Source organism: Hippocampus zosterae, chromosome 3, assembly GCF_025434085.1.
Source record: "Hippocampus zosterae strain Florida chromosome 3, ASM2543408v3, whole genome shotgun sequence".
NCBI classification, from domain to species: domain Eukaryota; kingdom Metazoa; phylum Chordata; class Actinopteri; order Syngnathiformes; family Syngnathidae; genus Hippocampus; species Hippocampus zosterae.
In genome coordinates this window covers 28502908-28530906 of record NC_067453.1, presented here as the reverse complement: position 1 = coordinate 28530906, position 27999 = coordinate 28502908, and the positions used below count along the sequence as shown (strand labels likewise).

At 44.6% G+C, this 27999-nt stretch overlaps 2 protein-coding genes across 3 annotated transcripts; one reads left to right on the top strand and one right to left on the bottom strand.

Annotated features, from left to right (window-relative positions):
• The first annotated feature begins 1 nt into the window (after window position 1).
• ano10b (anoctamin 10b) lies at window positions 2-11908 on the top strand. 2 transcript variants are annotated; one of them, XM_052062062.1, is made up of 16 exons: window positions 2-158; window positions 243-323; window positions 2165-2412; window positions 3042-3215; window positions 3597-3734; window positions 4226-4342; window positions 5998-6114; window positions 6533-6871; window positions 7052-7234; window positions 7348-7403; window positions 7502-7576; window positions 7728-7892; window positions 8280-8471; window positions 8538-8675; window positions 9758-9874; window positions 10328-11908. In XM_052062062.1, exons 3-16 carry the CDS (start codon window positions 2172-2174, stop codon window positions 10349-10351), a joined length of 2076 nt encoding a protein of 691 aa, XP_051918022.1. In that variant the 5' UTR covers window positions 2-158; window positions 243-323; window positions 2165-2171; the 3' UTR covers window positions 10352-11908. The 2 variants fall into 2 exon arrangements, with proteins under 2 accessions (XP_051918022.1, XP_051918023.1); XM_052062063.1 differs by having other exon boundaries at window positions 12-158; window positions 246-323.
• On the bottom strand, window positions 11365-27999 carry snrkb (SNF related kinase b). The gene is made up of 5 exons (XM_052062082.1): window positions 27863-27999; window positions 25950-26269; window positions 24859-25253; window positions 18067-18208; window positions 11365-14140 (listed from the first exon to the last, which is right to left on the bottom strand). The coding sequence occupies exons 2-5, from the start codon at window positions 26168-26170 to the stop codon at window positions 13120-13122; spliced, it is 1779 nt and encodes a 592-aa protein (XP_051918042.1). The 5' UTR covers window positions 26171-26269; window positions 27863-27999; the 3' UTR covers window positions 11365-13119.

The window sequence follows — 27999 nt, the reverse complement described above, 5'->3', positions numbered from 1 at the left end:
AGCAAGGCGGTGAGCAGGCCTAAGGGAGGAGCCTGAATATAAACCAAACAAGCCTCCACACCCTGCAGTCAAAGGAAGTTCCTCTGCATTCTTTCCATACATGCGCACACACACACACGCACACATAGCAAGAAAGCTGCAAGTACTCTGCGGGCTGAGTAAGTGTTTGCAGAGTGACTGGGTGTTATTTCTGCTGTATTCACCAAAGCTGACTTAGATGAACCCCTCTTCGTGTTCCTCAGTAGTAGGGGGTGTGGTGGGCCTGCTGGAGGCCTGCTGGAGGACTGGAGACCAGAATCTCATCATCACCCAGGCCCTGCCAGGTGTTGTATTTCTAAATTCATCCTCTCTGTCAACGTCACGTCACTTTCGCTCCCTCCTTCTAATCATTGCTGAATGCGTGGCTTCTGCTATCGCTTGTGACTGCCCTTTTTTTTTGCACTCTCACTATGTCTTTGCATTGCAGTTTGATACGTCTACAAAAACAACTTACTGTCTCTAACTGTAAAAGCGCTTCACATGCAGCCTCACAATAAATTCCCTAAGTGGGTTGTGTTATGTTATTATCATGTAATACATTCACAGTGTTGTGTCATTATCATGGGATACACTCACAGGACATTCATTTGGTACATTTCCAAATGAGCTCCAATACACTCTCAAAGATCTTGCTTTTAACGAGAGAGATAAGGCCCAAAATTGTGTTTTTGTGTATTACCGCAGTTGTTGCAGTGGTACACATTTGCATTGCATCACACTGAGATGTTCTGCTGATATTTGGGCCCTGAAGCTAAATAAGATCATCAATAAACCATAACCACCTGAAGTTGGACAAAATACCGTATCAATAATGTGATTGCCTTATAGGGATGGTGCATTTCCACCCAAGTATGTCATTTATGGTCAGTGAATTGAGTATTGATTACCGTATTCTCCTCAATACATATCTAAACGGCCATTGTCTCGTTTATTATTATTATTCTTATCTTGGAAGACATATTTCCGAAGGGAGGACATGTTGTCAGTCCGTCATTGGTCAGCGGCCTGGGCGCCTGTCCGTCAACCTCGGTCTGTCATTTTTCAAGCCGAAACAAACTGTAAACGTCAGCCGGTCAGTGCATCAAGTTACTTTAGCCGCCCTTTCGTCCGTGTGGGTTTTCTCCGGGTACTCCGGTTTCCTCCCACATTCCAAAAACATGCGTGGCAGGCTGATTGAACACTAAATCGTCCCTCTTGGTTGAGTGTGTGTGCCCATGATTGTTCGTGTCTGTGTGCCCTGCGATTGGCTGGCAACCGGTTCAGGGTGTCCCCCGCCTACTGCCCGAAGACGGCTGGGATAGGCTCCAGCACCCACCGCGACCCTTGTGAGGATGAGCGGATTGGAAAACGGATGGATGTATCATTGATAACAGGATGATTGGGAATAACAACAACACACACACACATAACACTACATTTCACATTCATGTCACGTGCCAATCTCTTAAACGCTGCAGCAAATCAAAATCTTTTTATTAATATTACAAAGGTAAAGGTCAAAATTACTGCCATCGAGTTCGTGGGTCCTTCAACCAAGAGTAAGAAGTTAAAACAATAGACATTTATTTGTTGGTCATAAGACTGTGATGAACCAGAAAGTCATGTGCTCTGTCTGTTTTTTTTTTTTTTTTTTAATGTGCAGCCTGTCGAGCAAAGTCGTGATTAAAAAAAAACAACAACAAAAACACAAAGTCCGAAAGTGTTCTTGTTTTCCTCTCTCTCAATTCTTCCACCTCACCCGAATGAAAATAGCTAGCAATAAACACCACGAGAACTACATTAGGGTCTTTGTCTGAATCCGAATTCCAACAAGACAGTGTGGGGTTGGAGAGAGTCACAACACCAATAACGCTGTGTCGGACATTAATTCCACATCAACAAGGAGGCTGATGTGCACAACTTTGAATAATTTAAGGAGCACAAGAATATAATCTCTCTCTCTCTCTCTCTATGGGAAAATAACAAAATCTTTGTTGTTATACTATTTCCAAAGAGTTTTCATGGGTTCTTTCAAAATGTGATTGGTAAATCAAGCAATTTGGTGAAAGAAGCAATCCGGCACATCAAAATAGAGTATGTTTTAAGACTGCTGTTGCTCATTTCACCGCATTGTTCTTCTTCTCAGCGCCATCATGAGTAAGGCAGGATGCGACAACGATGGAGGAAGCATCTTTGAGGCGCACCCTGAGAAGTCACTAAGTGACAAGGCCACGGCTACTACGGCAACAGGGCCGGGATGGACAAAGGTTAGCTGCCCCTGTTGTGTGTCGGAGCGGGTTGAGCCGCTGGTTCTGGTGAAACTTGGTGAGAAGGTCCGTCCTGAGACCAAAAGATGGCTCATCAGATTGATTGGAACTCCACAGAAAGAAGGAGGTGAGATACTTCATGTACTCAGTGAATTTGTACACACAAACATGACATTTCATATATATTTTTGTATAGTCGTGTGTGTGTGTGTGTGAGAAAAGTGGTCCCCATAAAACACATAAATCGGTCTGTGTGTGTGTGTTTGTGTGTGTGTGTGTGTGAGAGAGAGAAAGTGGTCCCCACAAAACACATAAACCGGTCTGTGTGTATGTGTGTGTGCATGCGTGCGTGTGTGTGCGTGTGTGTGTGTTTGTGTGTGTGAAGTTTGCCTGTATAATTTTTCTGCTATTAGTCTATAATGCATTTCCCTGTTTTCGCTCACTACTACTCATAGGATAAATGCCCCCCCCAAAAAGTGTCATGTGCAAAAATGTTCTCTGGGCGTGCGATGAGAGTTCAAGAGAAAAATAAAATAAAGACTCATGCACATGCACAACATGACCGATCATTTTCCCTCCGGTGGATGTTAACGTCAAAAATGTTAAGTAAAATCAAGACTTCTAACAAGAAAAGGTTAATTTTTTTTTTTCATCCACATCGTACTGAGACATAAAACTCCATTTTATTCTTGTTCTTTACCCTTTGGGTGCATAGATTTCAAAATAAAAGTGTGGATAACTCCTCCACTTCCCCAGGTGCAGCATTGCTGGCCCACCCGGGTGAAGACGCCACTGGTGACATCATCATGGTCTCCGCCCCACGGTGCACATTGTTACAAGCCACTGAGGAGTTGGGCCTGTGTAAGACGTATAACACCGGGGAAATGGAGGCGTTCTCGTACGACGACAGAGACAACTTTCGACATTCAGGTAAACAAGTAGAATGATGGAGGAAAGAATGAAGAAATAATAATAAGTGACAGAAACAACAAGGACACATCTGACACGCTTAGGGATAAAATTGTGAGTAAATGCTCAAATTGGAATCAGAAGTCAATCAAATTATTCTTAAACATTCATTCTCCTTTTAAGCATCTGGAGTCTTTAAATTAAATGTCTCACGATTGACAGGTGTGCTTCAAACGTTTTGGGTTGACTTGGATTTTCAGCTTTCACGTTTTTGTGGAAATGGTTTTCTGCTTCGTGTGAACTTGAGTGCGGGATGATATCTTTTCAGCGTAGTGGGATCCTTCACAATTAGAGGTTTTCCTCCATGTTGTCCAACGGACCTTTTCCGTCCCTGTTTGACAGACGACATGGAGCTCTTCCTGACGCTTGCTGAGAGGCAGTACATCATCAAGTATGAGCTGGAGGGTCTGCGTGCGCGGAGGGATGTGAGGATACCTGGTCTGGCTGACAACTACGCCCTACAGCACAGAGACAACATCTGTGAGTCCTACAGGAGGATGGAATAGAAATCACGGTTGACATGAAACAGTATTTCTTTGTCTCTTTCAAACACGGCAATTGCGTCATGTTCAATCGTGCCGAGATCTTACTTTGTGTAACAACAGAGCATCTTTTATTGATTTGAATGTGGCGCAATTGGCTGGAATACATACGACCCTTCATCGTATTTCATAAAATGATGTGAACCCTCCCGAACCCTTCAAAAACCAAAAAAAAAAACAAAAAAAATTCCCAAACAACAAGCCATTATTGATTTTTAACTGTCATGACAGGTATGTTGTTTTTGGCTGTCAAATTCCAGCCAGGATTAAGCTATATCATGCACTTCTGTCAATTGCTGATCTCAGCCATTGTTGGTTTCTCACGTTTGATCGCGAAAACGCTTCTCTCAGCATCATGCTTGCTGTATGTCATGGCAATGGCTTGGTGTTCGTTTTGATGAAATGTGTAATCCTGAGTGGTTTTTGCAGGGCAAAAGATGACCTCCGCTGGTGTGATTGTGGAGACGTTCCCCCTTCATAACAGGGCGAGACTGAAAGAGCTCAGTAAATCCTGGTACTCTGGGCACCAGCTGTCACAACCACTGGGTAAGTGAATGTAAAATTCTCTGAGCTTGGGCTTGCATGGAACTCTTCTCAACTGGACTCACGAGTCTCTTTGTTGATAACTGTTTTCTCTGGCAATTTACCCCACCAAAAAATGCATCCAAACTAATCGGGAGAAGCGTCATGCAACCAGACAGCTTCATGCAACCAGACAGTGATCCAAAACACTCTGCCAACACAACAAAGGACTTCATCAGTGGGGGGACGGGGGGGAGTGGAAGGTCTTAGACTGGTTATGTCAATCACGGGACCTTAAACCAAAAGACCAGGCTTGGGCAATTAATTTTGCAAAGGGGCCACATGAAAAATGGGAACGCTTGCCCAGGACCAAGCCAACACGGTAACCTCAACCTTATCTATATTATTTTTGATGTATTTCGAAAAAAGCAGATTGTTTTGTTTCAATGAATTCCCATGTGTAGCTATAGTATGCTTTGGTATTCATTTGGAGAATATGTCATTCGAATGATTAATTATAAATGGTCATTAAATACCGGTAACATCTTTAACACTGTAAAAATTCTAACAATAATATTGTGCACTAACCGCCAACACTCCCATCTATCTTTAGACAAGTACCAAGCATCACATTATTGACAGTGATGCATCATGATTTAGTGATAATTTATAATACACCATGCAGGATATTAAATTGCAGATTTGCATAGAACACTATCCGGCCCTGTGACTGACTAGCAACCAGCTCAGGGTGTAGTCTGCCTTTCGCCCAAAGTCAGCTGGGATAGGCTCCTGCACCCTCTGCGACCCTGTTCAGGATAAGGGGTGTGTTGAAAATTGCTGGCTGGGTGGATGGATGGAAAGAAATGATCAGGCCTGATCTTCTAGCAGTCGGACCACTGCTGCCATTTTTGTTAGTCTTTTTCTTCGGAAAAATAGTTGTTAGAAGGGTTAGGAAAGTCTTTTTTGCAGATTTTGGTAAGTACACCTTTCAAAATAAAAGCACCACATAGTTTTAGTTTGACTTCAGGGTCACTGTGAGGGTGGGTCAAAGGCTGTGGATGAGTCGGGTGTGGCCCCCCCCGCGCCGTACTTTGGCCGCAATAGAGCCTGCGTTTCACCTTCTGAGGAGGGGGCTGAAGGAGGAACCCCCCACAAACAAGAAACTGAAAGAGGCTGCAGTGAAGGCCTGGAAAATTTCCAATGAGTTGATTCTAATCATTTTGCTCACTTCAAAAGTGGGAGGCTTCATGCAAAAGATGCTCTGTCCTGAGCTGTTTAACACTTCTAGACATCAAGACTGTACCGTGAAACAAAACTCAAAACTCACTTGTATTCTTTGGCGTTCGACTCAGCATGACTTAGATTTGTTCTTGATTTTACCGTTTGGTGCTTTCTACCGCCTTTATTACCGATTTGTCTTACTGTTTATTGTGCATGTTAAATCGCTCCGTGTACAGCACTTTGTATGCAGCGATGGCTGTTTGAAAGTGCTCGAGAAATACTCTTGACTTGACTTGACAAAAGCTAGAATGCTGAAGATGGTGTGATAGCCATCTTTTGATCAGAACCGCACGTCTTCGGCATATTGGACAATGTTGCGATACTTTTGGAGGGCAACTCTATCTGCTTTGTCTGTGCCCGTATGTACTTCATATCATCTCTTCTGTATTTCACAGATTCGGTCAATGCGTATTTTGGGAGCACGGTGGGATTCTACTTCAGCTTCCTTGATTTCTACACTTGGTCTCTGTTGCCACCGGCTATTCTGGGCCTTTGCATCACATACTTCTCCAGTAAGTATGTGCAACAATTTTGCATCCATTACAGCAGGACCTTTGATGTGATTTTTGTTAGTCTCTTTTTTTGGAAATATCGTTGCTGGAGGGGTTGGAAAAAAAATGGCTAAATATGGCAAAACGTTGCTAAGTAGGCAACACTTCAGTCACAAGTCGTAGCATTTACTTGCCACCTTGCTTGTGCTAGCGTCCACACATGCACTTAAATGGGCATATTCTCCCTTTTCGCACTAAAGTTCCTTCCGTGCCTTTTGTACTCACTTTCAAGCTCGGACATGATCCCCGTGTAGGCTTCTGACACACCCACTTGAAAAGTGACACAGCCACCGAATTGTGTCAGAGACTGTGGTCAGAGACCAGACCAAATCTGGTCGAATGTATTTCCGACATTTAAGGTGTTTCGTGTTGTTCTCAGGTGAGGTTCAGAAGGAAGCGGTGGAGGCAGTGGCCGGCTCACAGGCCGAGATCCACGAGGGGGACGCGGGACTCACCGCAAGTGGTCACATGATCCAGGCTGTGTTCAGCATGCTCTGGTCCACCGTGTTCATGGAGCTGTGGAAGCGCCGCAGTTCCTCCCAGTCCTACCGCTGGGGGACCCTTCACCTCGCCGAGCGCTTTGCGGAGCCTCGACCCGGTTTCCATGGCCATCTTGGGATGAACCCTGTCACGGGTCGTATGGAGCCTCTGTTTCCTGAATGGCAGAGGGATCTGCGGATGGCACTGGTCTCTATCCCGGTGGTCGGACTGTTTTTGGGTATGACTTGTCTTGATGCCTGATTGGTGTGAACGTTTTCAAAACGATTCTTCAATTATTCTCTTTTTTGTTGGTGGTTGCTAAGCTACTGTATGTCAAAGCCTTACACATGGCAACAAAATGATGTGTGACTCATTCAGGACAGACGGGCTAGCGCTGAAGTTTCACGTGTGTGTGCAGGGATGGTGGTCCTTGGCATGCTGTGTTTCTACTGGGGGGAAAACCAAGTGATGTGGCTTCACGAGGGATGGGACTCAATGGTGTCCCAGACGTTACTCTACGCACCTTCTGTGCTTCACATTGTCTACACGAATATGCTGGCCACGGTTTACAAGAGAGTGGCCCAGTTTCTGACTGAATTTGGTGAGTGAGCAGCAAGGCTTTTGAACTGGATTTTGCAACTTATTCTTGCCCTCTATAACCATTTTTTTTTTCAAAAAATAAAGAGATGTTCCACCCCTCTTGCGTCCTTTCAGAGAACCACAGAGAAGAGTCTGCGTTCCAGAACCACCTGACAGCAAAAGTGTTGGTGGTGAGTCTCCACCTCTCTCACACACATAATTACATCATCCAACTGTCAGATGACTCAGCTGTCCACCCCCCTCCTCCCCCAACCCCCTGTTTCATCAGTTTACATTCTTCAACTACTTTGCAGTCCTCTTCCACATCGCATTTGTCAAGCAGGATGTGCCGTTGCTTCGTAAGGTGACAGCTGATCACCACATTACAACACTCGCCAGCCGCATCTGTACAACAAATGAGAAGCCTTCCTGAAAAAAAATGCAAACTGAAATATGGAATTAAAAAAAAATATATTGTCTGGTGGCCCAAATGAAACATTTCTGTCTTTTTGCAGCGCCTGGCATCTTTGCTAATCGTGACCCAGTTGGTGAACCAGGTGACAGAAGTGGTGGTACCTTTCCTTGTGGATCACTTCATTAGTGCCCCCCACAGGACGGAAACTGAAGATGACCCGGAGGAGGACAAATTTAGGAATCAAATCACCCTGCCAGTCTTCCCTGTGAGTGAACATTTTAAATAAGAAACAATGTCGATGGCATTTTGAGGCACAAACTGTTGAAAAGGGACATCGAGTATCAGGAAAACTTCACTTGTTGACTTGCCGAGTGTGTGAAATTGACCCAAAAACGATTGGGGGTAGTGGGGTGCCAGTCTGAAACCCGCATGCCCCATAAGTGAGAAGCCCCTGCTATCATGTCAAAGCCATAAGGTAAGCAGAGCTGCGGTGCGTTCTGTTGGTACCTGATAACCGACACATAACCGATGTGAGAACTAACGTACATCGATGTCTCTATCAGATTTAGTCTTGGGGGTGTGAAGGCATAATGTGGACCCATGCCCAGGAATGTAGGCGAGCAGTCTTTGACAACTTTTTGTTTCCCGCCAGGGCCTATTTGCCGAATACATTGAGCTCCTGGTTCAGTTTGGCTATCTGAGTCTTTTCTCATGCGTCTACCCTCTGACCGCCGTCCTGCTGCTCATCAACAACGTGATGGAGATCCGCTCCGACGCCTACAAGATCTGCAAACTCTTCCGCAAGCCGTTCTCCGCCCCCGCGGCCAACATGGGTGTATGGCAGGTCAGCAGATCAGGCATCGGGTGTAATTGTGACGAAGAAAACGGATGTCATTGTCTTGTCCTCCAGATTGCGTTTGAGATCCTGAGTTTCGTCGCGGTGGTGTCTAACTGCTGGCTGTTGACACTGTCTCCACAATTGCAAAGGATGCATCATGAGGGCCAGATGAGCAACACCAACATCGTGCTGATGGCCATTTTGGCTGAGGTATAAAGAAGGGCTCCCTCATGCAGAGGCTAGGCTATGCAATTTGGGACCACATATGAAAGTGTCCCAGATCGAACTCTGGGGGGGGGCAGCTATTCAGAGTTCAGTCATAAAAAAATCTGACACAAGTTGCATATGGGCAAAATCATCCCAATCAGGGTCAGATTTGTCTGCATTTTGAACCTAGCTATAGAGACACATGACTTGGCTTTGCACACTTACCGAAATCTTTTGGGCTAATTGTTTGGATTAATTCAAAATGACAATTACTGTATGTGACAGAACTAACAAATCCTATGGATTTTTCAAAATTAAAAGCAGATTTATGTATTCGGCATTTATAAATCCATTGTGTTAACAAAAGTATATATTCCATATATACTTATGGATATTATATATTATACTTATACTTATATATATTATATATAGTATATATATATATATATATATATTGCGCGTCGTCCCGCACGCGGTCTGTCCTTCCGTCTGTCCCTTTTCAAAACGTACCTACTTCACCGCACCGCTGCGCGCCGCCACTGCGCCGCTCAGGCAGTGGCTCACTACGATCGCGCGGGCATCTTAGCGAAAAAATGTTGTCTACCCACAAGCATTGCAATGAAGTTGTTAGTTATTTAGTAGAGCTAAACATCTCTTTATTTTCGCGATAAGCACTGAAGATGAACAAAAAGTTGAACCAAGCAACAACACTTTTGTGGGCCGAAGGCCCACCTTACCAGCCTTCCGCAGGAACTAGCTGATGAGCCGCCCGGAGTAGTGTATATTTCCATTTTGTGTTTATATTGCACTTAATTGAACGGTGTTTGTTGTTTTTTTTTCTTCTTTCTTCTTTCTACCTACATTCTTGCTGCTGGAGGCTGTAAATTTCCCCAGTGTGCGACAAATAAAGGATATCTTATCTTATCTTATTCACTATGAATTACCGCGGTGTATTTAGTTGACTTTATCCGATATAAACAACCTGTATGGTTTATGTACCGCTGAAATACTTCAAAGGAATCCATTTTGAAGTGATTCATTTTCCCGAGTACATACTCAACTGATGTTTTCAAATGTTTTTGCAGCATGTTCTCATCGTAGTCAAGGTGATTGTGGCGGCCCTGATTCCAGACGAACCAGAGTGGGTCAGAAAAAAGAAGGCCCACATGCAGTACACGTCCATGCAGGCTTTACGGCAGCAGGTCAGCACAATTGCGGTCCATTCCCTTTGTTACTTCAAGACAAATGATACAACATTAAAATCTAAAATTCTCATGAGGCATATCATCTCCAGTCAAGAAATGCCGTCATGGACATCATTACAGATTGTTTTCTGACCGAAGACCAAACGTGGGGCTGCTGTCATACAGGACAGTCACCTGGAAAAAAAAAAAAAACCTATTGCTCATGCTCGGCCATGATGTTTGTCGATGATGACTCTGAAAATAGAGGTGCTCTGTATAAAATGCCATTTTGTGAAATCTCTTCAATTTGAGATGGGCGTCTTCGTTTCAATCACATCTTGACTGTCTTATTTCAAATCATAGAGTTGTATCTATACAAAAATCAATGTTGTTTATTGTCTCAAATGTTGCTTTGTAGCTTTTCGAGGTTTAGTTTTAGCTTGTAAAATGTAGTCTTGCTTTCTCTTTCAGAACCTCCCTTCTGAAGAATCCTGAACCTGTGACGCAATGGATCAGCTGGACCCAAAACGAACAATTTTTGAGCTTCGCTAGCCCGATGCTATGCCTGCATACTCATCATCCAAAGTTTTTAAAGGTGCCATTTCATACTTTGGAGACAAATCACGTTATTTATTTTATTCAATTAAAAAAAAAAGATTTTATTGGAAATTCACAACAGTGAAATGTTATACCCCAGTCTTATATGTAGAAAACGCTATTCAATGTGAATTTAAAAACATCCTTCCGACTTTAAATGTGGCTGGCGGTGATGAGTTTAGACTAATATATATATATATATATATATATACACACACACACACACACACACACACACACACATACCTGTATATATATAAAAACAAAGACGGATTGTATATTTGTGTCAAATACAATATTAACTGTAGGGCATGGTTTCCCCACAGCATTAACATTGGCATACCATATAACAGTGGTCCTCAACTAGAAATGCTGTCGGTCCACTTTTTTAAATTTATTTATAAGAAAGCCCAATTTCGTGTGCTTGGTAATTTTGCACCTCGCATTGTTTGGTCATCTGAACAGCAGTAACTTTGTCTCCCAAGTTCCAAAATTCCAATTCCAGCAAGCTTCTAGCTAGAAAGACATATGGTGCTTCGATAATGTACAGTACACGTGTTCAGCTGCACTCTCCAATCACATGGACATTGGCAGTGCAATTCAAACAGCATTTAGAGTATTTGTCCCATTGTAAGAATACACGCAAACTGAATGTATATATTGTTTGTTGCCTTTAAAAGGAGATTGACATTACAAGGGTTTGAGGTGGTTAAAAGGGAGTGCGCGTTCAGGGAGAGGCAAAAATATTTCTCATGCTGACACTGTATTCTTGATTCTGTAGATAAGCTAAAGCGAGTGACAATAGGAAAAGAAATATCTGAGTGAACAGTACGCAGTTGACTTGAAACTGCTCTCTTGATCGTAATGATAATTGTTGAGGAAAGTACTACAGACTACTACTTATTATTTGCTTTGGTCGTAACAATACTAGACTGTGTTTTGGTACTGAACTCCCATAAAAAATGTGGCTGCTAAAATGCTCAAATCTTTTTTTTTTTAATGCTGGATTTGAATATTAAGCCTTGAGAAAAATAATAAGGAAAAAAACAAAAGACCACTTGTGCTCTGCTATTGTATGCGTTTTTTTTTTGGCGGTGGGGGGGATGTGTTGTCCAATGTTTTATATTCTGGATTGTGCTTCTAATGACTGCTTAACTGGTCAGTATTACCACTCATTTGTCTTCTGTGCACATTGTGCTAGTCACACTTCAGTGCTGGCAGACGGAGCATCACACATACACGACGACGACGTCAATGCGGCCACTCGCACATTGGAGGCTTTATTCTTCCAAAAAACAGCGCTTGTGGCTCCCCAATCTGTTTACAATAAAAAAAAAGAGATATTCCACATCCAGCCACCAGTCGGCATCAACTCAATGAAGTGTTCTGCATGTGTTCGCTTGACCTGACGTGTGGACCACAGGCTGTATCGCAATAAAGACGCAAATGAAGAAAGCGTGTTTGTTTTTTTTTCTTCCTGACAAACGTCATGGAGCACATTGGTTACATTGATGTCATTTAATAAATAATTCCAGAAAAAAAAAAAAGGTCCTCTAATTCAAAGCAGGAAAACAGAACACACCAGGGAGGGGCAGGCTGCAACTGGCCCAGGAATAATCACTTCTCTATTGAATCTGTTCTTGGTGCAAATTGTATAATTATATAATATTTTAATAAATTGTATTGTGTTGTGTTTATTATTTTACTTTATGTTAACTGTTTTGTAAAGCGCTTTGTTACAGCTGCCGCTGTTGTGAAAGCGCTATATAAATCAGCATGTATTGTATTGTATTGTATTGTACTTACAGTGCTGCCGAAATTACAAAGCGACAATCAAATTTTTACGCTTTTTCTCTATAAGCGAGGAATGTATGCCCGGTTGCATTCCCAACTTAGGCAGGAAACAGTAGAAATGAACAACAAATAAGCTGCTCCGCAGGGCTACAGGGAAAGTAGATGTGTTACTGTACAGTAGCTTATTCTACAGCTTTGGCTCTTATCACTGTACAACATGTATCTACAAATTTGCCTCGAATAAGACATGAGTGGATGTGAAAATACACCAAATATACACGGAGTGACTCCTCTACCAATATGTAACACGTGATTCATATTCCAAGATGTACAGTTAGGGAAGGAAGTGCAATCAAGGTAACAAGAACAACAGCGGTGTCCTGCTCCGAGCCAAGACACGGTATGGAGGTATTACGGTGATAAATAACGCTAAGAGCATGCACAGCAAGTCACACGGTTCCCATGACGATCGTAGATGTGACCAAAAAAAAAAAACTAGTAGGGCGAGTGATCAACGGACAGAACATTAAGAGGACGGAGAATGATACAATCATCTCAGTCTGAGGCGGATTATAGCACGTGGCGTATATCACAACATATCGTAACAGTCTCTCAGCTTATATTTAAGAGGTTTGGAACCAGAGAAGCGGGTTGTGCAAAGGGAAGAAGAAGAAGAAACAAGTGCTAGTGAGTTTTTGTGTGTTTTGTTTTGTTTTTCTGTGAAGCGCTTCGTTGTGGGCAGCTCACAATTTTCTCTACAGTGTGCTTGCTACGCGCTCACCCAGTCGCAAAGCGGCTCCACTCAAAGCACCGTGCCGTCGAGAAACCGGAGCGATTTGTGCTCAAGTGTGCACTCGAAACTCTCCTGTTATTTAAAGCACATGGCAACAGTTGTACTGGGCCAGTGGGAGGATCTTGGCTTTGTTGTTTGTGGGGATGTTGAAGGCCAGCGCTTTCTCACACAGGGGCAACTGGAAGAGGCGCTCGCGGAGCTTGAGGCTGTGGCGTTTCCCCGCCGGCTCCACCCTGGCGGCGGAGGCGGCGGCGGTATTGGCGGCTTCGTCCCAGGGCCCGGTTGTATTGCGCGATTGGGATCTGTCCGTTACAAAGTCGTCCCCGGCGCCCGTGTCCGTCCATTGCTCCGTCTTCTCTCCGCGGTGTGTTTTTTGTTTTTTCGGCATTGCGGAGGCGGCGGCTTTGTTGAAGTTGTTGTTTGGTTCCGTCTCTTGCTGGGGGGTTTTCTCACTCCACCCCTGGCAACACGGCACCCTCAAAGCGGCCTTAGACTCGCACGAGGCGGGGCGCTCCGGCGCGTGACTCACGAGATTGTTGAGGTGAGCGACGGGTTGGTATGAAATCACGCTCGCGCTTTGCGTGCGCTCTCTTTCCGTGTCCGCTCCATCCTCCTCCGGTTCAAACTTCTCCCCCGGAGTCAATTGCTCTTCCGCCCTTTCCTCTTGATCGTCCGCAGCGTCCAGCACGACCTCAAACTTCTTCTGTGGCTCAGTCGCAGACAACGACAACAAACCTTCAGACTCTTTGGCCAGGTTGCTCTCCTCTAGCTCCTCCTCCTCCTCCTCCTCCTCACAAATCTGCAGTAGAGCTGGGAGGTTCTTGGCGACGCGAGGTTCCTCGGCCGGCGGCGGGTGAAGCGAGTAGCTGAGGTTGACCTGCCGCGGCGCCGGTAAGGACTGCGGCTTGGCGGCGAGCAAGTCACCAGACTCGACCATTCGGGAGAGCGGCGAGGTCGAGGACAGGGCCCCCGAGAGCCAATGGGGAGGGGCCTCTGGGCTGAGCAGCACATTGTCCAGCCCCTGCAACCAGCGGTGAGCCTCAATCTCCTCCAGTGACGCTCGGACCGATGGATCCTTCTGGAGCATCCTGGAGATCAGACTGTCAAAGAAAACACAATCAGATAATACAGTGAACAAAAATGTTGTCACCTCTGTCATTCACAGCGGTCTTCGGGCAGTAGGCGGTGGGGGGGGGGGACACCCTGAACCTGTTGCCAGCCAATCGCAGGGCACACAGAGATGAACAACCATCCGCACTCACACTCACACCCCGGAACAATTTGGAGTGTTCAATCAGCCTGCCACGCATGTTTTTGGAATGTGGGAGGAAACCGGAGCACCCGGAGAAAACCCACGCAGGCCCGGGGAGAACATGCAAACTCCACACAGGGACGCCGGAGCCTCTCACATCTGCACTGTGAGGTCGACGCGCTAACCACTGGACCCACCGGGCCGCCCGTGAAATGTTTTCATTCATTCATTCATCTTCCAAGCCGCTTGGTCATCACTAGGGTCGCGGGGGGTGCTGGAGCCTACCCCAACTGTCTCCGGGCAGTAGGCGGGGGACACCCTGAACCGGTTGCCAGCCAATCGCAGGGCACACAGAAACGAACAACCATTCGCACTCACACTCACACCTAGGGACAATTTAGAGCGTTCAATCAGCCTGCCACGCATGTTTTTGGAATGTGGGAGGAAACCGGAGCACCCGGAGAAAACCCACGCAGACCCGGGGAGAACATGCAAACTCCACACAGGGAGGCCGGAGCTGGAATCGAACCCGGTACCTCTGCACCGTGAAGCTGACGTGCTAACCACTGGACTACAGGGCCTCCGTGAAATGTTTTGACATCTGAAATATGCGTCTACAATTTTTATTTGAACCCCTTCACAGTGGACAGCTTATCATGTTCTCAGGTTACTGTGAATGTTTTTGTTTAGTTTACATTTGGTTTCGTTTCCTCGTGTGCCCTTTTTTGTCGCCTCATGTTCTCGTCTTCAGTGTCCCTTGCGTTTGACCAATCGGCTCCCTCAACCTTTTGCGTCTTGTCTAGGTGTTGTATTCAGTTCCCTGGGCTCTGTCAGTCTTGGTTGGATTATTGCGAGTGTCTGTGTGCTCCTGCCACGTTTTGTTTCTGTCATAGGTTTTTGTTACTTTGTTTCCTTGTGGTTTTCAGGACTTTGTTGGAATACTTCAGTTAGTTTTTTTCCAGAGTACTCCTGTTTATATTTTTGTGAAATATATCTTGGTCAGTTCCACCCTACTCCTAGAAAATGCATGGACGGGTCCATCCATCCATCCATCCATCCATCCATCATCTACCGCTTATCCGGGGCCGGGTCGCGGGGGCAACAGCTTTAGCAGGGAAGCCCAGGCTTCCCTCTCCCTAGCTACTTCTTCACAGCTCTCCACGGGGGATCCCGAGACCAGGCCAGCTGGGTGACATAGTCTCTCCAGCGTGTCCTGGGTCTTCCTCGGGGTCTCCTCCCTGTGGGACATGCCCGGAACACCTCGCCGGGGAGGCGCTCAGGAGGCATCCGAATCAGATGCCCAAGCCACCTCATCTGGCTCCTCTCGATGTGGAGGAGAAGCGGCTCGACTCTGAGCCCCTCCCGGATGACCGAGCTTCTCACCTTATCTCGAAGGGAGAGCCCGGACACCCTGCAGAGAAAACTCATTTCGGCTGCTTGTAACAGGGATCTCGTTCTTTCGGTCACGACCCATAGCTCGTGACCATAGATGGACGGGTGTCTTGCTGAAATCGGATGATAAATTCATCTGTTCATGCTTTTTGCAGGATTTTGTTCTTGAAAAGTCCTCTTTGGTGTAAAGTTACATCAATAACGAAAGCACGCTGTAAAATAGTCAAATGTTTTGACTGTAATTTGGATCTGTGTTGCTGTGAATATTAAAGGAATTGAAAAATCATGGAGATTTTTTTTTAATTCAAAAAATCAAGATGATTAATCCATTCTCAGATTTTTCTTCTGTCAAACATCACCCCTTCCATTTCACTGAAAATTGTGGTTTACATGAAAACCGGTTCTGCTCCCTATCTCCGTGTTTCCCAACCAGCATTACGTGTACCATTAGTGGTAAACTGGCACTGTGGAGACATTTAATAATTTCTTTCCAAGATGCTAAGTAAATATTTTCAGTCAGTTCATAAGCCCGTCAATGAAATGGTACCGGCGCACTGCAACTTGTTTTCCTTGTAGAAACAATAATGAGTGTCACATTAAGGCTCAGAGGACTGCTAAAAAAGGAGCGTATAACTGTTATAGTGACTGTTTCTTGGGCGCCCGACACAAGCTCATGAGGTCTGTAACGAATATCCCCAAGGTTGTTCTGTTCTACTCAGACGCCCCATTATGGGACCATGTGAGCGCCGATTGTGTTGGATCAGCTCTATCCTGCAGTGTTTGTGGTCAAACATGCAGTCACTGGGTGGGAAACATTTATGCTTACTGAACTGGAAAACAAAATGAAAAGAAACACACATCAGTGGCGTGCAATGACAACAATATGTGACATGTTCACCTCGGACATTTGTTAAAACACCACAAACCCATTTTAGCACCTTATATTTTCTCCCAGCCATCACTCTGTTGAACAAATGTCTTTTAGTTTTCAAAATGTTGAAGCAGACTTCCAGGAGAAGAATGTCCACGTCCAAAGGAGAACATAAGGTCCATTCCGTAACATTGGCATACCGAGTAAGTGATTCATTTAATTTCGATTCTTTTGTCTTTCTCGTGATTTTAAAATCTGAAATGAATGCAATTGTTTCTGATTCACAAATGCAATTAATTCAACCAACAGGTCTCATGACTACGCCAGGAAAAAGAGGATTCGGTAAACAAAACAAAACCAAAAAAAAAAGTGAATTTACCTTACTTTCAGAGCTTATCAACAAATACATTTGTGAAGCACAGCGATTAGATGCGCTTGGTTCAACTCTTTTCCAACACTACGTTGCAGGTCAAATGTAATATGCACTGCACTACCTACAACTTGAAACTACTGTGCTAACTGTAAGTTGCCTTTGAAAAACTCAAACTTGCCTTGCTGGCTATTCAAGGCAAATGCCCACTGAGTGTTTAATGAAGCAATCTCTGTGTGCAGTCCAACCAGAGCACGACATTATTCGCTGAAACTAATGAGATGCTTTTCCGGTCACTAGCTATTTAAGTCAACAAATCAAGTCAAGTCAAGAGTATTTCTCGAGCACTTTCAAACAGCCATCGCTGCATACAAAGTGCTGTACACGGAGCAATTTAACATGCAGAATAAACAGTAAGACAAATCGGTAATAAAGGCGGTAGAAAGCACCAAACAGTAAAACCAAGAACAAATCTAAGTCATGCTGAGTCGAATGTCAAAGAATACAAGTGAGTTTTGAGGAGGGTTTTGAAGATGGGCAGCGAGGAGGCTTGCCGAATGTTCAGTGGGAGCCTCAGGTCTGTGGACCAGTCTTTGTTAGATGTACCAAGAACTAAACTGAGGCTCAGAGGGGATCGAGCCTTTTCTGTTGCTGGTCCCTCTCTCTGGAATGACCTCTCACCGAACATTCGGCAAGCCTCCTCGCTGCCCATCTTCAAAGCCCTCCTCAAAACTCACTTGTATTCGTTGGCGTTCGACTCAGCATGACTTAGATTTGTTTTTGGTTTTACTGTTTGGTGCTTTCTACCGCCTTTATTACCGATTTGTCTTACTGTTTATTGTGCATGTTAAATTGCTCCGTGTACAGCACTTTGGATGCAGCGATGGCTGTTTGAAAGTGCTCCATAAATACTCTTGACCTGATTTGACTGTCCAGTTTAAGGCCCAAGTTTGAAACTGTTGACTTTAGATAAGGAGACACAGGGTGACTCACATGTATTCGGTTAAAATCTCGGAAGCCGTCTTTTGCGCAAGGTATTCAATATATGTGGTGCAAAGATGAGGATAAACTGGACGGCACATTTTTCATTGGTGGCGGCGAACGACAACAGTTGAGTGACGCGTGGGCTATGCAGACTTACTCTCTGCAGTGGCCTGAGACGTGGTCGGGGATGGAGTAGCGACAATCCAGAATCATGACCAGAGTCTCACTGTCATTGGCCTCCTGAAAGGGAGGGACCCCGCACACTAACATGTACAAGATCACCCCGAGGGACCAGATATCTGCAACACACACACAAAACAGAATCAATAGACATGCTGTCAGGTACAAGGCAAGGCAAGGCAGCTTTATTTATGTCGCACAAGGTCGACATCATTTCAGCCCCAAACTGAAAAGCGTTTACAAAACAAAAACGAGACAATTGAATACATTTTAAAGCCAAGTAAAGAAATGATTAGTTCACTACTATGAATGTACACTGAAAAATGAGGAAGGTAAATGGGACATCCGTTTTTCGGCTTTTTGGGATTCGCCTTCTGACATGAAGCTACAGACAAACATGGACACATACATGACTGCTGGCGCGGACAGGGGATGCATTTCCTCCTAAGGTCTCCCTCCCTTTCCTTCCCTTCCACCTCTTTGTCACGTACACACACACACACACACACACATGATCTTTCTTTTGCTCTGTTTCTGTCCTCCCTTCTGCAAATAAGAACTCATTGCACATGACAAGCCTGATATGCATGTGATTGAAAGAAAAAAAAAAAAAGGAAGCTGAATTTCTTCAAAAAGCAGTGACATAATGTGAGTTGCCATGACGTTGCCCTTTCAAAGTTGTTTTAGTTGAACCGTAAAATCCAGGAAGTAGTCAAGCGTGTCCTTTCCTATGCAGAAGCTCAGCTTATGAGAGGCTTATAAAATCCTGTGGTGAGATTTGATGGTACAGATCAGAAAAGTAACAGCGAATATTTCTGTAACCGGGGGCAGATAGAAAGGAATTTAAAAAAAAAGTTTCATTTGAGCATCTTCAAATACAGTATGCAAAAGCGAAGCAAATGACGGCGCTCCATGTGGCAGACTATCACAATACTCTATCTTTGAGTCGACACAATGAGACAGCAAAGAACATGCACGGGAACAACAACATGGTGCACGCAAGTCCACGTGAAAGAACAGGAATACATGCAACTGGGTCATGTCCATCACACTCTGTAGGTCGCAGAATTATTTCAGGCGCTAGCCAATGCATGATGGCTAATGAGCATGTCGCACAGTAGAATCGATAACAGGTACACCAAACTTAATTTTATGGTATTGGGTACTCATGGAGGCTGCCGATACTTCAGTGTTGGGGGTCTGACAGTATTCCTCTGCAGTAGTTGGCACTATACTGCTGCCAGGTCATGCCGGAGCCTCTCCCAGCTGTCATTGGGCAGTAGGCGGGGCACACGCTGAACTGGTTGCCAGCCAATCGCGAGGCACTCAGGGACAAACAGCCACTCACACGGACAATAATTAAAATTCTTGAATATTTTATTTGTTGGTGAAAAACATCTGCTCCACAATTCAGCCTTAGGTCCTTGTTAACATTTTTTTCTCATTGTGTTCAATGAAACTTTATAAATCAAAAGTACCCGGAGTCGGCAGCTTGTTTCAGTGATACTCATACGGGTATCGGTCTGAAAAAAAGAAGTGGGATGTACATCCCAAATAAATACCATGTGGCTGTATTTTATTTGTTTTAGCGACACATTCATTTGATTTTAATGTATTGATATAAAAATAGAAAACACCATGGTTCAGTCTGCTCTAGGCACCAGCACACACAGCACACATTGTCTGCCAGGACAGTCCTAACAAGCATGCCCTGTCGTCGGCGCACAATGTACACAGTCACGCTCGTCGTCTCTGTTGAGAGAACACTTAGGCAAGAGAAGCCACCGAGCACTGTACCAAGCTCAGAAGCAAATATCACACAGACAAAGTACATATTGTCGACGCCATTAGTGGCCCACTGACCACTCAGACTTGCAATAAACTGATAGGATGCTTATTTTCAATATTACTGATCGCTATCCACACTCACAACGGACTGGTTTTCAGTGCCCGTTGGCTTGATCATTAATCTTTAAACAAATCCTATGTTTGCCACACGATGCAATGCTTTTACAGTATTTATGCTATGGTTTTAGTATAGGATATGTAATTACCGTATTTTCCGCACTATAAGGCGCCTCGGATTATAAAACACTCTGTCAATGAATGGCCTATTTTAAAACTGTTTTCATATACAGTATAGGGTGCACTGCATTATAAGGCGCATAGAATAGAAGCTACAATAGTGGCTGCGATTGCGCTATGCATCCACTAGATGGAGAAACTGAAGGGAATACAATACAATACAGCTTTATTGATATTGACCCTTCACAATCGCTGCAGCTGAAACAAAGCCATGAAAACTGGCTTGTATACTATATCATATCATATCATATCATATCATATCATATTATATTATATTATATTATATTATATTATATTATATTATATTATATTATATTATATTATATTATATTATATTATAGCCACTTATCTTCATGAGGCTCGCGGGCGTACTGGAACCTATCCCAGCTGTTTTCTGGCAGTAGGCGGGGTACACCCTGAACTGGTTGCCAGCCAATTGCAGGGCACACAGAGACAAGCAAATATCCACACTTACACTCACACCAGTGAGTGCTCCACTAACCTGCGTTGCATGTTTTTATGGAATGTGGCAGGAAACCGGATTACCCGGAGAAAACCCCCGCAGGCACGTAGAGAACATGCAAACTCCACAGAGGAAGGCCGAAGCCGGAATTGAAGCCTTCAACTCGCAATTGTGAGGCTGTCGTACTAACCAGTGGGCCGCCGTGCCGCCCTAAGACAAAGAATAGTACTTGCCAAATAACTAAGTGGTGTATCATTGCAACAGTGGTCGTTGCCTAACACGAGCTACGGTGCAACTGGCTCTTAAAAGCCGCTGTCTTTCAACTTTCAAGGGGGCCTTCTACACGAAGTTGCAAAATTTGCCCCTCGAGATAATCTTGATGACGCTACAAGCCCTTGGAGCTAGATTTACAAAGCTATGAGAGAGGGAAATTTGTTGGGATTTCTTGAGGGCGACTGTTGTCCCAAAACAGACTAAATGGGAGTGTGTGTGTTGGGTCAGACCTTGTTGATACAAACAGTGGAGCAGTGTGATCTAAAAACAGATAAATTCCACCAAAATAGAGCATATCGCTTATGTCGGTTTCCCATGTGTGATTCCATTTTACACTATGCCCAAGAGCAGCAAAACGAGTTATGTCAGACTGGCGAGATGAAATTAAAGCAAACAATTGATGGGTACTGGTACCCTTGACCATTATGCAAGAGAAACCAAATAAGGACAACAACGTGGGGGGTTTTGGGTCAATTTTGTCAACTTTTAAATGTAAAGATACAGTGTGTAAAATGCACTCGCCATCTAGTGTTGAACACAAAAAGAATGCAACGGCCATTTGAAGCATGCGCACTACGGTGCCTCAGAGAGACCGCACTTTGCTCACCTTCCACCAATTCTTTCGCCGCGGCGTAAGCAAATAGTCATCACAAATGACATCTAGTGTTTCCTCAAGTTACAAAATAGACTTCCTATTGCATTTGTTAAACACGTTGTAATCACTGATGCAGGTTAAATTTGTCTGCTTCGAGAATCCGTAGTTCCAAGATGGCTGCGAAACACGTCAGCAAACGTGTAAGGTGGCCTAAAATTATATATATTTTTTAAAAACGTATATTGACTTGATAGATGGTCTTTTTGTGTTTGTTGTTTTTAATTTTGTATGATTGAAAATTAATAGGGCGGCCCGGTAGTCCAGTGGTTAGCACGTTGGCTTCACAGTGCAGAGGTACCAGGTTCGATTCCAGCTCCGGCCTCCCTGTGTGGAGTTTGCATGTTCTCCCCGGGTCTGCGTGGGTTTTCTCCGGGTGCTCCGGTTTCCTCCCACATTCCAAAAACATGCGTGGCAGACTGATTGAACACTCTAAATTGTCCCTAGGTGTGAATGTGAGTGTGAATGGTTGTTCGTCTCTGTGTGCCCTGCAATTGGCTGGCAACCGATTCAGGGTGTCCCCCGCCTACTGCCCGAAGACAGCTGGGATAGGCTCCAGCACCCCCTGCGGCCCTAGTGAGGATCAAGCGGCTCGGAAGATGAATGAATGAATGAATGAACGAATGAATGAAAATTAATAATGGATTTTGGGCAGCACGGTGCTTTACTGGTACTGTACTGGTACTGTACTGGTAAGCACGTCCCCCTCACAGTTCGATTCCAGCTCCAACCTCCGACATTTGTAACACTTTATATTTTGAACATGCTATTGCGCTACTAAGAGGAAGTCTTCAGACTATTTTTTGTAGAACTTTTTGATTTAATATTCATTGCAGTTTTCAAATTACGATGAGTTGATATTTTACAGTATCATTTTCCTTTTGCTGACAGATTTCATGCTCATATTCCTAACGCCATGGTCTCATCACAATGACAACACAAAAATGGAAATTCAAAGGCATCTACTACAACAAATCCTTATTAGGGCGACATTTCGGTGGACAGAACACACACACATACTGTCGGTATTATGCAACTGGAAGAAATGTTTATCTTTGTCAATGACACAAGGCCCCGTTGACTAACATGTGTCTTTTGTTCATCTTCATCACCTGCTTTCCATAATGCTAATATGAAAGGACAAAAATGGCTCGGTGCTGACAAAATCCAACCTTTTCTGCTGCCAGACAGTCACGCTAACTACTCGGCCCTCTGCTATTACAAGCGCAGGAGATGTTGAAACACAACACACAACAGGACTCTCTACGAGAGGTGGTGAAATATAAGCTCGGAAATAAACAGAAGACTTTCTAATATCCGCATAACAAACGTTCATTTCAGCGTTCATTAAGGGCTTCAAAGGACATTATGGCAAATAATACCAAGAATATCCATTACCTGTCCCCCAAAAAGTGTAATGATGACCACAAAATCTTCAGACAAAAATAATGAGAAATACAGGGAAGACTTACTGCAGTGTTTGGTCCACTGCAGAACGTGCCCATTTGGCTGGCTTGCTTAGACTGACCCAGATACACACACTAATCCTTTGCAGACACACACACACACACACACACATTCACAAAGTACATTCACAAAGTACATGTTACACAAAACCACACAAGCAGATGAATGTGAAGGGACAAATAGTACGGGCACACCCGATTTAGGACATGAGACGCAACACGCCGACGTAGGGTCAAGGGAGCTCTTGAAAACACTTGTCCAGGCACAGTGACAAAAAAGGGGGTGTGAGATGCTCATGTTAACAAGAAAAACAAAAAGAAACTGAAACCCATCCTGATTCTTTACCAGCGCATCCCCCAAATGGTCCACTGTGCTCTATCTATCTCCCTCGAGGAAATTTTACACCTTTCTGCTGTACAACATTCACAGAGTAGTGCCATAATTCTACTTTGTGCTCAGCAGGCAGTGTCAGTGATTTTTCAGTTCTTTGTAATAAAAATTAATCGATAAGAATAATAAAAGGTATCTAATATATTTCAGGGCGGCCCGGTAGTCCAGTGGTTAGCGCGTCGGCTTCACAGTGCAGAGGTACTGGGTTCGATTCCAGCTCCGGCCTCCCTGTGTGGAGTTTGCATGTTCTCCCCGGGCCTGCGTGGGTTTTCTCCGGGTGCTCCGGTTTCCTCCCACATTCCAAAAACATGCGTGGCAGGCTGATTGAACACTCTAAATTGTCCCTAGGTGTGAGTGTGAGTGTGAATGGTTGTTCGTCTCTGTGTGCCCTGCGATTGGCTGGCAACCGATTCAGGGTGTCCCCCGCCTACTGCCCGCAGACGGCTGGGATAGGCTCCAGCACCCCCCGCGACCCTAGTGAGGATCAAGCGGTTAGGAAGATGAATGAATGAATGAATGAATAATATATTTCAGTCAAAATACACTAGGATCCCAAATTACACTGTATAAACTGGTTCAAAGCGCACCATTATGTGGGCCGAAATCATTGAGTCAATTAAGACAATATTGTACATTGAGAAGTCTCAGCTCATCAGTGCAGCACTAACATTGGGCATTTTCTGCACAGGATAAAGAATATGACTAGTAGTGCTATTATATTGTCTGTCTACATCTATTGCTGCTCCATTTGTGTTCAAACCGTTGCAATTTAGATGCTATTCAGCATTTGTATGAAGCAAGCGGACGCAAAGGCTATGTGTTTATTTTAAATACACAACGTGTAACTTTCGGTTTTATGTTTAGTTTGACAGTAAACCTCAAATAGGAGTGGAAATAAACAGCTTGGCGGCCCGGTAGTCCAGTGGTTAGCACGTCGGCTTCACAGTGCAGAGGTACCGGGTTCGATTCCAGCTCCGGCCTCCCTGTGTGGAGTTTGCATGTTCTCCCCGGGCCTGCGTGGGTTTTCTCCGGGTGCTCCGGTTTCCTCCCACATTCCAAAAACATGCGTGGCAGGCTGATTGAACACTCTAAATTGTCCCTAGGTGTGAGTGTGAGTGTGAGTGCGAATGGTTGTTCGTTTCTGTGTGCCCTGCGATTGGCTGGCAACCGGTTCAGGGTGTCCCCCGCCTACTGCCCAAAGACAGCTGGGATAGGCTCCAGCACCCCCCGCGACCCTAGTGAGGATCAAGCGGCTCGAGGAATAAACAGTTTGAAAATGTTTTCTTGAATAATTCTTCACTCCTTGTAACCGTCAAGAGACTGCTGATTGAGAAGTGAGTTGAGTCCCTGCCACCATCCAGTGCTTGCGTCTCAAGTCACAATTTTGTGTAACACAATAAAACATAATAATGAGAGTCTTGTTAATAAAAGAGTCTTACCCACAGCCGGAGCATCATACTCTTCTCCCAAAAGAATCTCCGGTGCAGAATATGCCAGGGACCCACAGCTGGTGGCCAACATGGTCCCAGGTTTGAATAAGTTACTGAAACCAAAGTCTGTCAGTTTCACTGCCCCCTGCTGCGGAAAGAACACCACATTCTCTGGCTTCAGGTCTCGGTGCACCACGTGGAGCTTGTGGCAGTACGCCACGGCGCGCACGATCTGGGCAAAATGGCGTTTGGCAGTGCCCTCAGCAACGCCTGTCTCGTGGCGAAGGATGTAGTCGTACAGGTCGCCCCCCTCTGCCAGCTCCATGACCAGGTAAAGGGTGGTAGGTGTGTCGATGACCTCGTAGAGGCGGACCACGTTAGGATGTTGCACCCTCCTCATACATCTGAAAAGAATACATTGGGATCATCTCGTGTCTCTTAATTGCAAGGATCCTAGCTCCTCAAAACATTGAACACGAGCCGGAGGTTATTCTCATACTGCCATGCACATCGAGGTTCAAATGCGTTTTGCCACATAAAAGAAAATTACAAACGTTTTTTCAATTTTTTTTTCACATTCAACCTTAATGCATAAGCAGCATATCGACATGTTTTACGAGTCACCCCAAATGTGCACAGTTTGTGCACATTGGTTGAGGAGGGGATGGGGTAGACACACTTGGCGCAGACCAATTGTGCCAGTCTTTGCATTTGCAAAGTGGTGAAGTGTAACAGTGTGCGTAGTTGACTCTAATTTAATCTCACTGGAAACAAAGTTCGGGTACAAAGCGACATTTGTGTTGAAAGTAATAATTTGACATGCAGACGGTGAATTTGTGACACGCGTAAATGACGTGACCTCATCATCTATGAAATGACATCATCCAGGAGTGATCGTCTCATTACCGCCAAAACATTTCTACCTCTTCCCACCTCACTCCTTTGCCAATCTCCTCCCTTCTCAATGAAATTTCTGGTGGCAGGTGCTAGCATGTAAACAGAGGAGGAGCGAGGACCGAGGAAGCAGCAATTTGACAAATGAGAAGAGCCCATTGTTTGACATCCATGGTTAAGATGAAGATCGCAGAAGCCCTCCATACCTGACTTCCTGTAAGAGGTGGCTTGTCGCCATGACATCGAGTTTGGTCTTGTCAATCATCTTAATAGCAACCAGCTGCCCAGTGTTGACGTGCCGAGCAAGTTTCACCACTGCATAGTGACCCCTTCCCAAGGTCCGACCCACATGGTACAGTCCGCTGAGGTTCAAGCGGTCTGATTTGAGATGTTCATCTTGGGCTGGGATGTTCTCGCCACATTCCATGTTGACATCAAAGAGTGTTTCAATGGATAGAGAACCTTGGAGGTTGCAGGAAGAGGGGGCTTGGCTTGGTCACAATCCTCCTTACTGCAAGGGGGTTGCCTAGCAGGGAAAATCAAATAATACAATCAGATGAAAAACATTGTTTCCACATTTTATATATTTTGCATTAATAAGACATGGTACATTTAAGAGAGAGTACCAATGTCAGAAAATTTAAAAAAGTTATCTTTATGGTCAAAACACCATATTGTTGGTGTAAAAAGAAAAGCATTCATCTCTGGAGTATATCCCTGTCAACTCCTGGCACAACGTGGGGGTGGAGTTGGGGGGGGGGGCACCTGGGACTAGTCAATCACAGGACCCAAATTTTTTAAACCAAAAATTAAGCACATTAGATTAAAAAGTATTCAACAATTTGTCCCACAAATCTGGCCCACCCAGCAGCAATAGAAACTAACCCAAAATTGCGAGATTGCTTTTTTCCAACTCGCAAGATTATATATATATATATATATATATATATATATATATATATATATATATATATATATATATATATACACACACACACACACACATATCATGTATCATAGCAAGTATAGATAAGTGTACTGCTTACATGTATACATATCATTTCTTTTTCATTTGTTTGCATTATTGTTGTCATATGATTTTAGCCACAATTGTTTGATAGAATTTTGCAAAGTTGTCATAGTAAATGCTTAAAAGACTCCAAGAGTCAGTGTTTAAGGAAGTTAACAACTCTGACTGAGTTAGGTAAATACTATCATTCATATTAATTCAAGGTTCATTTGCCTTTAATTTAGCATAAAACTCACCTATAAGACCACAAACCATTTATATATTTGATCCACCTGGTATTGCTTATTATAATACAAGTTAATGTTTTGCTTGAGTTTGTTAAACAAACAAAAAATACACGGGAAGAGGCCTCTGAAAAAAAAACGATCACGTATTACAGTATATCGTAATTGCATAATTGATGATGATGTAGTTTTCAAAATCGTAGTAAACATCTCTGGCTATAGAGTCCAACCTTTTCCATTGTCTCATGTGGAATGAGGGAACAATGTTGGGCTATCTCAAATTACACTCACCCCGCACAAATGGCGCGTCTGATCAATATTGTAAGAGGAAACCTTAATGTATGCCAGCCCGAGCGTGTGAGTGCTCGCTCTCCATATTCGTTTGACGATCAATGTCCGAATGTGGCGTTTACGCGAATGATGTCACCATCCGATCTTCCCAAGGGGTTGCCGAGCGCATCTGACATCACCATCCGTCATGCTTCTCTGAAGCGCATCGTTCTTTCTCACGCAACCCTCCTCATCATCCCGCTCCGTCCTCATCACTCGAACATCACAACACGGCAACCTCTCGCTGTTGTTTACATGCGGACATCGCTGCCGACAGGCTCAACGAAGGCCTCGTAGTCTTAACAGGCGCGGTATTAATTCACGTCCGGTCGTGGTATCGCTGAGTGAGATGCCAACTGCGTTGTCGCGGACAGCTGTTGGTTCACTTGGCCGGCCCACAACCCGCAGTGGCGACTTGGAACATCGGCCATCCCCTGCTGGCTTGCTGCCTTTCCGCCAGACCGACGAACGCGGCGGCACGAGCAAAGGACGCGAACGGCAGAAATATTCCAACTGACGACGCCGTCGAACTTACCGTCGGCGCGAACATCTCGGGACGCGGCAACCCGGACTCGCTGTCAACCGCCGAACTTAAAAATAAACGACATTGTCGACGACGGCCCCTCCGCTTCCTTCCTTCGGATCCATGTTTTCCCCAGCGTTCACACTCCC